At 38.7% G+C, this 14,317-nt stretch overlaps 1 protein-coding gene across 1 annotated transcript in view; it reads left to right on the forward strand.

Moving 5' to 3' along the window:
- The window catches only part of LOC121326901 (cytosolic carboxypeptidase 6-like), a 260,712-nt gene that overhangs the window by 80,224 nt on the left and 166,171 nt on the right, over positions 1-14,317 (forward strand). The window contains exon 4 of the mRNA XM_041270542.1: positions 11,590-11,684. Within this exon, the coding sequence (XP_041126476.1) occupies positions 11,590-11,684 (95 nt within the window). The remainder of the gene's footprint in view (positions 1-11,589; positions 11,685-14,317) is intronic.

The raw sequence follows: 14,317 nt of genomic DNA on the forward strand, positions 1-14,317 counted from the left end.
CTCTGTAGGGTTAAAGTGACAAATCAGATTCATAGGGCTGCATTTATTCAATGATAATGCATATTTCCGTGGGCCTGCATTTGAGAATTGCATTATATATCCCCAGGATGGGGGCACAGATGGGGTTACTGCCTGAGTGTTGCTGTTGTTTCATTTCACCAGAATACAGGAACAGGCAAACATTACAAATCACACTAGTGGAAGTTTGCAATAACCGTCTGAAAGCAAATTGCAAAACCAAGGATTTATGTGACCGTAGTGCAGTATATGCAGTTTTGCTGGTCACAGTTTTCATTTGTCACCCATAAACAAACCTTTATTATAACAATAATACAGTAATATTATGTTTTATTACTTAAGATCAAAGAGCAGAACAAACAGGGTTTCATGTTTTTTTAAGTAACCTGTTAAATTGTATTTTATACGAATAAAGAGCTGCGTTTCCAGCATCAGTTGTTTAATCTACCATTACAGCTACGTACCTGGCCATTTTCCTGTACTTCTGCATCTAGCAGAACCGGAGACACTGAAGACATTAAGCCTTTTGAAATCTTGATACATGTACCTGAGAATACTGTGGCTATTGACAAGTGATTGCTTAACATGCTGTCATAGTCAGAAATCAGAGAAAGTAATTCCACATAATTACTTCTACTTGAGAAATTGGTGCCTTCATAGTATTTTCAATGCCAGTTATTGCCAGGGTAAACAATAGAACCAATCAAGCGTTTAAGAACCTAACAGTTTTTTTCTTACTGGGTCATTGTGATATATTGTATCCCTACCCTTCTGCTCATTGAGTTGAACATCAATCTGGGTTCGTCCAAAAGTTTTGAGTGTGACAGTGGCTCGCAAGTGACTTTTGGAACGCTAATGTTTTTGTGCTGACTTCGCTAGACATCCCAAATTGCTGTAGACAGTGCTGTTCCATATCGCCTTTTCTGTACTGAACAAAATACAGTTCAACAGTATACTGTTTTAATTAACAGCTACCAGTAAGCCACGGATACCTTTCATATTTTCAGTTTTGGAAGTGGCGAGTATATCTCTTCCTTTCCTGTGTCAGTTTGGGTATTTGTGGTGTATACCTCAATTTTTTCTGAAAAAGTTCTTGAAAATTGATTCGTAACCAGATTGACTACAATGTCTCCATTGTCTTTTTTTTTTTAATTTGTAAAAAGCAATTCGAAATATTACTTCGAAGTTCTCAATTTAATTCTCAATAACGGTTTCTATAGTAAGTAATATCGCGTGAAATTCAGCTAATTTTACATCCTTACCCTAGCATATTTATGTCCTGCCTCTGCTCACTAAAACCAGGGTAGATCTTTGACTTTCCCATTGGCTAAGCTCTCAGATATATGCCCCGCCTCTGCTCACTCATGATTGTTGGACACCTGTATAATAAGGGGCAAATCTTTGACTGTCCCATTGGTTAAACCTACTAAAGGCTTTCAATTGTTTATGCCCTGCTTCCTCTCACTTATGATTGGACTGCTGCAGAGAAAATGCATATGTATGTATGTCTCAAGCTTTTGACCCTAAAACTATCTTTGGGGGATGTAAAAAAAAACTGGACACAAGAATCTATGGAAGAATGTAGTAATCACACTCCCACTTCATAAGGCAGTCCTTTATACTGCAGAACCAGTTATTAGACAACATTGTCATGGCTGCCATTTGCCCCATAATGCCATACAACTTTTCATTCTTTTTATAGGTAGGAACAGAAATAGCACTATGGTTTACAATTAAATTTTTAAACTGAACTAGTGGGATAGACTGCAGCTTTAAGTGTTTCATTAGGGATTGCGATACTGCATGCATACCTGGGAGATCCCTTTCAATCACAAAAGTCTGAGCCTCAAAGAAGCTGTCTCTGAGGTATAGGAAGGTAGCAATATCTCCTGTCTTTGTTTAAAGGAGGCTCCGTTCTCCCTTTAGCGACACTGTAGGCTAGGAAGGAAAGTGTTAATTGTGCAGGGAGCTTCCACATGGCTGGTTAATTAATTAGGTCATTATTCGACGGCTGTATGGTTAGCAGACAAGTGAGATTGATATTCTTCAGAGGTGGTAACCTGCTAACATTGAGCTTTCTTAGCAGCACTCTGCTGATACTGCAAGGGCACAGGGTTGACGTCCCCCAGGGATCATGCTGAATTAAAAATGTTGACCTGTGACATCACTTCCTGCTAACACAGCACAGCTGGCAGCTCTGTAATGTCCTTGGAACCCTAGCTGTTCGAGCTGTCAATCCCTGTTTGTACCATTTTCCCCAAACTTGTGTCTTTGTTTGTGGGGGGGGGGGGGGGGGGGGTCAAGGAGGGGTTCTGTGTGTTCAAAGGTAATGCTGCTGAAGAGAAAATGAGAGACCAAATAATGTTTTGTTAGTAAGCTATTAACAACCCTATATGACACCATAGTATTACATTTTAATTACTGCTATCCTTATAGCAGCTTTTAAGTAGTACTAAATAACAAAAACTATGATAAGCGTACGCAGTTATTGAATGCTAACACTGCATATAAAGCACAAAAGTTCTGTTTATCACATTTTTTTTTGTTGTTGTTATTTGGTAGGTTTTTTTTTTTTTTTTAATAACTGCTTTCATGATATCAGCACCATAATTAAAGTGTAATACTCGGATTAATAAAAACTCTCAAAATCCAGAACTACTCCTCTACTCACAAAATGACATCTGCAGACTTTTCAAAGGTGTATCGGCGTTTTTCACCACAGTCTCTGCAGTGAAAGGTTTATATGTTCATTCTCAGGTTAGACTTGCAGATGACGTTTTTGAGGCAACTAGTCGTTGGGGACATTTTCCAGCAATTTTCCCTGTGTGAAGAGTTCAAGCAACAATGTCAAATCAATCTTTACTTGAGCAACTTGGTGAAACTCAAGTGGCCTGAAGATTTATAATCAATACATTGGACACTGCTCTTCCATATTGAGGTCCAATATACAAGAAGACTGCGTTTCAGCAATAGGAGGATTCCTTTGGGGGGGGGGACTTTGTCAACAGTCATGCTTCGATGGTTCTGGAGCTATGACGAATGCATATTCTGTGCCTATTCCTTGGCTAGAGAACTTTGTTGCTGTCAGTGGAGAACCTGAGTACCTTAGATCAGTAACTGTTTAAACCAGTGGACATGCTTACAGAGACTCTTCAGAATCTTGCTGTTAGAAAATTGATCTGCAGGGATGACCTTTGCCCTACAAGGGCCGGTAGCTCATGAACATCCGCTCCTGGGTGTACAGTGGTGATTGGCATACTTGTGGAAGCAGAGGAAATGTACTGACCTTCACTTCTCCTGCTCTGTTGGCGAGTGCTGCTGCAGTACACCCTTGGGGAGAAAAACAGGACAAATAATTGGAAACAGTAAAAAAGAATAAGAAATGTGAAACTGACACATTTGTATAAAATCAATTGTTTATCAGATTACAGTATACCCAAAGGTCTCTAAGAGTCTGTGATAGAAGTTTGGAGAAGTACAATATCGTGTACAACGCAAGGGGCCACCTAAAAAACCAAACTCTATAAAAAATAAATAGCTTTATTTTACAGTTGTGTTACAGTAAATGTCTACCAAGCATATGTCTCTCCCTTGAGCTAGCAAAGAACTATAGATTTCAAAGAAAAAAGGAAAGGGATGTTTGTGTCGAATGTCAGCTTTTAAAATGAAGACTGAGCAGTAGCAACATAGTTTTCCAATCAATCAGTCTTGTTTTTCTGCAACCCCCTTCCTCTCTTTCTTTCTCTTTTACATCTACCAATAGAAAGTGAAGTGCTGCAGTAATTGCTGGGTTGTGGCTTATTTGGGTTTTTTTTGTTATTTTTTTTTTTGTTGTTTTTTTTTTTTTATATATAATTACCGGAGCTCATTTGGCAAGCTGTGTGTAGCTGTGAGAATGAGACAGGAAAAGAGATAGCGAGAGAGAAAAAAATATATGTATCTATATTGCCTTGCAGTCGGCAGGTTTGTAAATCTCCATGGAACGGGCAAGAAGACAACAGAAGGTTGATAGTCATCCATCATTCCTGACAATTTCACAGGTACAGAATCGCTTGACAGGGGACCCTGAGCAAAATGTTGGAAGAGATGGAGTGTTGTTAGGCAGAAAAAAAGTACTTTGTGATGTCAAAAGCAGGACCTGTTTGAAGCCTGACCTGATTATTATATGTACAAGTGCTGCACAAAAAATAAGAACACCTGCCATAAAACCGTCAATAGATAGGGTATAGGGTCACCAAAGTCATTTGACAGATAGATAGATAGATAGACAGACAGACAGACAGACAGACAGATATTACTGTATTGCCAATTTGAGAGAAATTAAACTTTTATATTGAGTCTGTTTTCTTTTTCTTTATATATTGAGCGATTGCTTGGTAACTTTATAAATATACAGGTTAGTTTATAAATTGACCAATTTTACAGAGTAACTAACATATATATATATATATATATATATAGTGTACAGTATAAACTCTGTATGCTAAATGCATCTGTGACAATGATATTGGCTGCCATATTGCAGTCATGTGACTTTTGAACTTTCTCTTGTATATAGAGAGAGACAGACAGACAGACAGTACACGTGGAGTTACATTCTTAATGTTTGGCACACAGCTGTATTCTTTGATTATCTTAATAAGGGTCAACTGCCATTTCACTGTTGCATTGTTTTAATGGGTATATCAATAAGACTGATTTCCACATGTCCATTTGACTTCATGTTTACAAACCATTCAATTAAATATGGCTTTCAGATGATACCCTTGCCCCCAGATGTTTTTGGCCAGAAACTCAAATTTCAATTCATGTATTCCTAGGGTTCTAGATGTATCCAGTACGTAGGTGTTTATTTAGGATATCAAATAATGTGTTGCAGTGAATGCTCTTTTAAATGAAATCTCAAAGCTGCTCTGCTAGAATAATTTACTGGTTTAAAAAATAAAAGGCAGGCTTTCTCTTGAGACGTGAGATAGTACTTTATATTTAGAGCACGGGTATTTCAGCTGCCCAGTTGAATAATAAAAAGTAATGGCTGTCAGGGTACAGTGCGCCGCTCTTTATTTATATAGATTTGTAGATAGAGAGAAGGATCCTGTGTATATACATATAGGGAGTTCATATGCACATATCTATCTAGAATTCTATACTGGTTTATCTGTTTGTATATTTATCACATAGAAATTCAATATGCTGTTCCACCTTCTGAGTTTTTCTGTCTGGTTAATGACTTGCATGGTCTTGTTGCCTTGTTGGGAGTTAATTAAGAAGAAAACAGCAATACCTACATGCACTGCAAGGATTGCAATGCGACTGTCATAGTTTGATGTTTAGCAGCAGCATGATGTGGTGTGAGACTATAATAAAACCTTGAATGACTCAGACTGCTGTGCAGTGGGAGACTTTTTTTTAATCCCTGTGTTGGACTAAAGACAGTTAAAACTTACCAAAAACTTGAATCGATTTGGTGTGAAGCTTTGGGGGGGAGGAGTTATGTTTTGATCAGTTTTATCCCTTGTTTTCTACCCCATTTCAAATTCCAAATTCGAATGTCGCCTCATCTTTTGCAATCCACTTTCCAATCACAAGAACATGTACGGGCTACCTTTGTACCCCCTGTCAAGCTCTTTTCAACCTCCAAATCTAAGCAACAAATATTGACAAGCCACTGAACCCTGGAGGTGAAGCCCTGGGAGAGCCATGACTGGTGAAGTATCCTTAGGTGATTTTCATCCCTAACACATGGGAACACAAAGCATACCTTCCTGTATGCCTTTCCTGTTGGGTTCTGCACCGTTATTGCTGGTGGTGATGTGAGTCGCCTTGGGACTCCCTCTGAAGACAAGCCACCCATGTGGTCTCCAGTCTTTTGAAGCACTTTAATATCTGTCTCCCTTCTGGGACGGGGACCTGTGTTTGATGTTTTATGATACCATGTGTGTTTAAGTGTCTTATTTAAAGATAATTGCTAAATAAGTATAACAGATTGAGCATTGGGAAATGGCAGAAAGGCACTTTGTAGGATGGGGTTTACATCCTGTATGTTGAATAGGCTAAGCTTAAATGTTTAAGCTTAAATGCTTAATAAAAAAGGAGTTACATGTAAGCCATAAAGTGCAAGATCTAAGGTCTGTGTGCGTGTGTGTGTGTTAATATTGAATGAGTTGGTCTGTCTGTATGTAAGTTTATTTGAGGACATCAGTCAAGTTTGACCCATATAGTTGGTACTGTATTTGATTGGAATTGGTAATTCCCAACCATGCTTCTCAACACACAGGCTCCCCAGGGCCAATGGATGACGTTTTGCAAAACCCACCTCTTTAAAAAGACAGAAATCATGCATTGCAGTCAGAATGTTATATTCAACTGAGACCTTGACATTATTGCTTCTTAAGCCAATTGGTTTCTAACATCATGGTTTTTGACTGGCATCTGTCATCATGGTGAAACAATTATTTGTACATGATACATTGTAGGATACAGTTGTCAGTGTGTTGTAGTGTCTTTGTGTGTCATTACATGCATCATTTTCTGGAAAGGTAACCCCAATATATATCAGTGCAAACACAATTAGAGAGGGCTATCAATCTAATCTACTTGTAACAGCAAGGAGTACCCAATTTACAAGAAATTGACTTTTTTTTTTTTTTTTCCCTGAACAGTGAAAGCAAGCAGTAGAATTAGAGCAGAGATTAGAAAGATTTCCGTGAATACTATTACTGGCTAAAAAAGAAGTCTGTAATTTTGACAAGACAAATGTTCCCCTTCATAATGTGTAACAGTTAATTAGTTAGTATTTGTTTCACATAGAAAGCGGTTTCAGTTAATGGCAGCTTTGAAGGCAGTGTTTGGTATTGCAACAATGGGAGGTAATATAAATTATAAACACACCTGTAATAAATGAAAACAGATGGGTTGGGGGGGACACGACGACGACTACATACATGTCTTATTACATATGATGAGGTTGAAACTGTGTGTTGTGTTGCTTAGTAGTACATATTGTAGTACTACAACAAGAGATTGTGTAGCAATGGGTTTATGCAAGAACCGCTGAACCGAATTTTGGGAGGTGTCTGCGGACCGCCTGGAGTTTACTCATGGACCACAGGTTGGGAGCCACTGTGTTAGACCAATGGTATGTCATGAATCAATGGAAACTGCTGTGCAATGTGTGTTTCAAATTAATTGTGTTACCATGGCTGGTAACGCTGAGGTTAATTCAGCGTGGTACCATAAAATTACTGTACAACACACTTACTGTCCAAATGTTCTAGTACCGAATCATTGTGGAAACAGATGTGTCTTGTCATGTTTTTTTGCCACTGTAGTACATATGTGGCTTGTCACAATATGTTACACCTGTCAGCAGATTTGACCTGTCATGACCTACTTGGCCTTATCTCCAGTTGTGCTTTCTGCTGGTGGTTTTCTACAAACAGTGCAATTCAGTGAACATCAAACAGTCTTGATAGACAGATTGGTGAACACAGGAGGAAACTAGTATCACAGGCACCCGCTGTGGTGGCCCCTGTGAAATCACTCAGATCCTTCTGCTTTCTCTTGATTTGTTTCTGAATAGCTGCACTCAACTCTCACAAACCTGACATAGTTCTTGTTTCTGTATAAGGAGGCTACCCACTTGCTTCTCAATCATAGTACTCTTGAAAGCAGTGGTCTTCTGCATGTTTTTACTCATGTCACCATGTACAATAATGCAGTAAAAACTTCCAGTTTTAGTTGATGCAGTTTCTAAAGTTTCTCTCACATGGTGTGTACTGTTCATCAGTTGGATGATAAGCCGTCACAAGCAAGCTTATCTGCTATGGATCTTATTGCACTGTGGGAGGTATTCATAGGACTGCAATGCACTTGCCAGCATACTAATATGCTTTAGGAGTATGTCCCTGTTTGAATTATACTGTGCACTGTGTGTGATTTATTGCCTTGCCTCAACAGCTCAATATAGTTGTGCTGTGTATAAAGAAAAAAAAAATACGAAAAGTTTTGTAACGTAAAAATAATCAGTTTCAGACTAGAGTAAAACACTTGGAGGGTAGTTTATATTCTAGAAAATACAATGTACTGTTTCTGTTGAAAATGTTGAAATATAGAATATTGTATAGGGCCCAGTATGACCCAATAAGTAGTGTGACAGTGTGCATCTGCCTGTCTGTGTGAGTGTCTGTGGTTGTGTGTGTGTGTGTGACTGTGTAGGCATGTCATTTCTGCACTTTTCGGCTGAAAATGTTCTGAACTCATTCAACACTGCAGTCATGTCTGATTACACCCCTGGCCTTTCAGTACAGTATCTTCCTGTCTCTCTAACAATGCCCCGGGTGCTGGGTCCCTGTACCTGCCACTCCATGGCTCTGTCAAACCCAAGGAAAGATAACACAGAATAAGCAGTTTTATAAAATGTTATCTATTTCTTGCTACAAAAGATTTTTCCTAAAATACATTGTTTTCGTGACATTTCTGGTAGTTATAAATTTCCACTAGGGTATGTAAATCTTTGACACTTAGGCTGTGGCTGATAGGGCGCCTGCGGGTCTAAAGTGGAGCCATTCAGATCTGTGTTGTCCTCCAGCACTATAGGTCTGGTGGCTTCGCTGTGGATCCGCAGTGTGAAAAATGACAGATTGGCAGGAACACGTTTAGGAGGATGCGTGTTTCAGCCTCTGCTTCCCGTGTCGCTGGGGGGTTGCAGCAGTGAACCTGGATAAAAATAATAAATGGCATAGAAAGTATTTTTGTTTGTTTGAATTTGAATCTTATACCTTTCAGGTATCTATGTACTTTAAGTTATCTATTATATGGAGATCATGAAAGGTTGACAACATAAATGTGCAGAATAATATGAGTCACTGAAACAAAATATATATATATATATATATATATATATATATATATATATATATATATATATATATATATATATATATATATATATATATATATTGTGGGCGGGTAGGTGCACACGAAGAAAACAGACAGTAGTTTCCAAAACAAAGCAAGTCTTTATTCCAGTATTCTATACAGCTGGCTCTTATATTGCAATGTCCAAAAGAAAATAAACAGTTCAAACAAGGTTTCAAACAAAAACCAAACCACCAAAGCAAAATTGCTGATGTAAACCAACCGGACCAATAACCCCGTCCAGTTGGTGAATAGGTAATTCCACCTGGGTTTTGGGTTTCTTCTTTAGGAACCCTTCTCCTACCCTTATTCCGCAGTCCAGTCCCTTTGCGAATCTCAGCAGTGGACAGGCCGTTCCTCATAGCCCCTGCAGAGAACAGGGAATTGCAGATGCAAAGGACCACCACGTTATCCCGTTCCGATCTTATTGTAGATAATCCTCAGAAGTTCTCAGGCAGGCAAACAAAACAAACAACCCAACAGACTAGCGGCACATGCTCCCTTTTACCAGCCAGGCATTTGGCCGTTACAGGCTACAGGTGTGGGCCAATTAAGGCCAATGATAGTCTAACAATAGTCAAACCCTAATTGCCTACCTAACCACACCTGCAGCCTGTCGGTCCGTTAACTCCTTGACATCATGGCAGGCATGTATGCTGCCCACAGGTCCATCTGATCATTCCTGGCAACCTCTGTGAGCTCATACCAAGCCTGCCATGAATGACTCCTGGTGGTAAACTTGTGAGCTGGCTCACAATATATATATATAAATAAACGTTATTCTACCACAGTCATTTTTAGTTGTGCTGCTTGAGAACACATCGTCAATCACACAGAAATTATTGGCCCTAGTCCAGTGGAATCAACATATAAAAAACACGCCTGTTACTCTGGAGTACACAGAAATATTTAGGGTTATGTTAGGAAGGGCAGGTTACAGTAAACCAACCTATTTTTTTTTTTTTTTTTTATCATGATCTATTGCTATTAGGAGTATCTTTGAGACTTTCCTTATGAAAAATCTTTTCTGTAAATATGGTGTGTGCATGCATAGCCAAAAATATGTTTGGGGATGTAAACAATTGGACTATCAACAAGGTCTCCATTATGACACAGTGTGCAGTAGGTTTAACAATTGAATAATTCGGTATGCAGATGATGAATTATGTTCTGGGACTTTGCAGCTTTAACGCAAATATCTTATGAGATTTGGTGCATATTTGTTGGTACAAAATATTAATTCATTTTTATTTCACCCTGAAACATTTTAGGTAGACACAGTGTTACTTAAACTATACACATAACCGAGGTAAAGTTATTAACTGAAATGTTTGTCAGCTTGATTTTCTTTCTTATAGTTTTATCTCAAAATTGAAGAAGACGTTGACATTATAGTTCTAACCACAGAGCTTCCCTTTGGACTGAATAACAATTTAGTGTCCTATGACTTAACAAACAGATTAAATGCATGAATCCTAACAACTTAAAAAGACAATTTGTGCATCTAAACAGAATAGAGATAGAGAGAGAATGTGTTTCGCCTGAGGAAAAGCTGAAACTAGGCTGGCAACAGATGTCCAGGGCAGTAAAGAGTAATTGAAATGCCAACAGCGATGGCCTTATCTCCTGACTACAGGAGCCTGCTGCCAGTCTTAACATCAGTTTAATGTCATTTTACCTGGGTCTAAATCAGGCTGCTACAATCCCTCTTTTTACATTGGGGGGATTCATAGGATTTTTGTTCAGCAGCATGCAGTTTAGTCCACCATCTTGTCTTATTAGATAATTTATTATTAGCTAAAATTGAATGGCAAGATGTGCAGTGTGTGTGTGTGTTTTTAAACTGCACTGATGAGAATACAATTTTTTTTCAGGGTTGGTTACAGTAGTGTATTCATCTATTTCCTGTCAAACCCTTTTAATATCACATCAAATCGACTGAGCAACAGTTGTGATATTAGGTATTAAAACATGGTGCTGAGACAACGATTATGTCTGTTCTGTTATGGAACTGTACTAGTAGTTCTATTGAATTGATTACAATAGTGTTCATTGATAAAAGTTATTTTCAATTAGTACGATCCACTTTGCGGTACATGTACTGTGATTAAAAACATAAGAGAGCTGTACGCCTAAACATTGCAGTCTTCTGTATGCTATATTGAGCTCCCATACTTGTCGGAATGGTGTAAAATCGGAGTGTTATTAAACAACTTACTTGGTTTTATACAGTGATATCAGTTGTACGATATATAAATATGAGTAATATTAGTGGAGTGTGACCATTAACACAGTGATATTATCAGCTTGTCTCCTTGACTCCCATTACATTCTGGTTGGGTTATTGGTCATAATAACTGAAGGATGACAAAAACAGCATGTGAGATTAAGCATGCATGACTGTGTTGGTTTATTAATTTAAGCAGCATTCTTAAAAAGGTGAAAGATTTTTATTTTTTTTTTATCTGACCTTCTTGTGACTTCATGCACTAATACAATGTGTTTATTTACTTCAAAAATAAATGTCAATGAACGGATCTCCGTTATTTAAGTCACCCACAAACATCCAGTATGTGTCTGGCACCGGGGAATGTGTGTGTTGAGGAGGTTCTAAATCTCATTACTAACAGCTGCTGTGTTCTTCTTTCGCAGAGGGTTATATTTAACATTGTGAACTTCAGCAAGACCAAGAGCCTCTACAGAGATGGGATGTCTCCAGTGGTGAAATCAACCAGTCGACCAAAATGGTAGGGAGAAACGTTCCATTCCATAGCTACTTTGTATTACTGAGTGACTTCTTAAGGTTGTTCCACATACTCCTGCCTGGACACTGTGCTCCATGATACAGCCTTAACTTTCTTGTCAGCTTGTGTACAAGGTTCTGTAGTTAAATTGATGACTGTGAGCTTTCAGACGTATAGGGCCTGTGGCTGTTTACAAGGACCTTTGTCAGATATTGTGGTCTTATTTTGCACGCTGGGACAATTACACAGGGTAGAATTAAATCTTTTGATTCACAACTTCACAACTTCTGACTCTTGCGATTCGTTAGGCCCTCAGGTTACACTCATCAGGTGTCGGAGTGGAATAAACAAAAAATAACCCATTAACCACATAATACTGTTAATAAAAATATGTCACAGTTGTATAATAGTGTCCTGTGATGAAAATGTCATACATGGGGCTGTATGAAATGAAAAATTTGTGTTTTTTTATGATACAGACTCTGGGTTGCCCGAGCTGTTGAAGGGAATAGTATTATTTACTAAGACATAAAATCCCTCCTGTGGTTCCATTGCCAGGAATCGTTCATAGCTGCCTTTTTTCTTTGTGTGTGAATGTAAAATTGGTCATTACTGTTCCCTTCCAAATAATCCACCTGCAAGTATTAGTCATTTCATTCAATTCATACAGATTTTGGAAACCTGGAATCCATTAATTCTTTGCATTTTTATATATTTCTAATTACATATTTTGTGGATCCTTGCACTACTTATTCAATGAGGGGATTATTTCGGCATTATCTGTGCTTTTTTTTTTTTAAAAGACTGCATTTGCATAGATATTAATTATTTAAATGCATTATAATATTGCAGCAAATAATCAAAATACAGAATGTAAAATCACCCAATGTCATTAAAAAAACAAAAACAAAAACAAAACAAAAAAAACGCTTTTAGGACTGGTTAAGTGTACGGGGAAATAAACCTTTTTTTTTTTTTTTTGGTGTTCACAATATACCAGAAGTCAATTTTTTTGAAAAAATATGTTATTTCACTTCGGCGCCATTCAACAGCATTAAAAAAAAGTTGCCAATTATTTTTTGTTATTTTCTCCCAATTTAGAATGTCCAATTATTTTTAGGCTCAGCTCACCGCTACCACCTCTGCACTGACTCAGGGGGGCCGAAGACGAACACACACTGTCCTCCGAAGTGTGTGCCACTAGCCGCCCGCTTCTTTACATACTGCAGGCTCACCATGCAGCCACCTCAGAACTACAGCGTCGTAGGACAATGCAGCTCTGGGTAGCTTACAGGCAAGCCTGCAGGCACCTGGCCAGCATGCACTGCCCCCTGGGAGCTCCCGTCCACAGTCGGCAATGGAATAGCCTGGACTCGAACCGGCGACGTCCAGACTACAGGGTGCATCCTGCAGTCCGTGCGGAGCGCCTTTAACGGATGCGCCACTCAGGATCCCCAAAATATGTAATTTTAAATTTAAAAAAATAAATGTAAAAAAATCATGTCAGAAGCTGTCGCTTTGATTTTGGTGCCTGTGCTTAGATGTTGCTGTAACAGCTCGTGCTGACCCTGTTTTCAAAGGAAAAGGGCCTTGGCAATGTCTTGCATTGAAATGAGCCTTTATCTTTTGTGAAGAAAAGAGTTCCAGTGGAGCATACTTCTACCTACAAATGTCACTGGCTGTCATCAAACACCCCAGGATCGCTAATCAAACACAGGCGTGCTCCCCTGCCACATTCACTTTGTGTTCATCGCTCTGAACGAAAGGATTCGGCTAACTCTGACAGGGCAACATCGTCAAAAGAGAGTGGAGTGTTAGCACTCCTCTTATAAATGGTTCCTGTCCTTCCCAGGCTCATAGATCAAGCACTAGCTCTGACACTTCATTCTGTGACAGAGGCTTGAAGTGTGCAAAGGTCTGGGCCAATGCAAGCCAAACGTGGATTGAGTATGAACTTACTTTAGTTATGTTTTACTATGAATATGTTTTAATATGACTCTTATCTGGTTCTTTTTTTTTTTCTTCAAAAACGCCACATTTGAAATGATTTAGACCCTTGCAATCAATTTCTTCAGTCGGAAGAACGTGTGCATTTCATTGTATTGTAACAAATGTTTTCTTCTCACAAATTACTCAGAGCGCCCTAAAATGATTGAAGCCATCTGTGAAACTACATTCTGAAACTGAGTGAAGCTTTTGAAGTTTCTGTCAAGCTCTTTGGCATACGTGCATCTTCAGTTTTATGCCTACTGTTTAAGATGCTTACTTGCAAGAATCTGAGAGCACAAGATGACATGTAATGTACTTCCATGTATAGCTTGCATATTAAGATGGTAAAACGTCTTAAGAAAATATGAAGCATAATTCATAGTAACCACTGTGGTGTAGCGTAAACATTAACTGGAGGATGCCGTCTTAGCAACGGAAATGGAAATACCATTGAGCCCTGGCAATCATTATGCAATCCAGTTCTTCCTCTTTTCTAATAAGCTACCAGTCGAACAATGCTAAACGTTTACCCTGAAGGACAGGGCACATTTCAAGGTGATCATGCAATCCATGGTGATGGAGTTGTCCACGTTTAGTTTGAGGCATATGAGACAAACTTCAGTCTTCAGGCAACGGTTGAAGGCCTT

The sequence above is a fragment of the Polyodon spathula genome, chromosome 14, assembly GCF_017654505.1.
Source record: "Polyodon spathula isolate WHYD16114869_AA chromosome 14, ASM1765450v1, whole genome shotgun sequence".
Lineage (NCBI taxonomy): Eukaryota > Metazoa > Chordata > Actinopteri > Acipenseriformes > Polyodontidae > Polyodon > Polyodon spathula.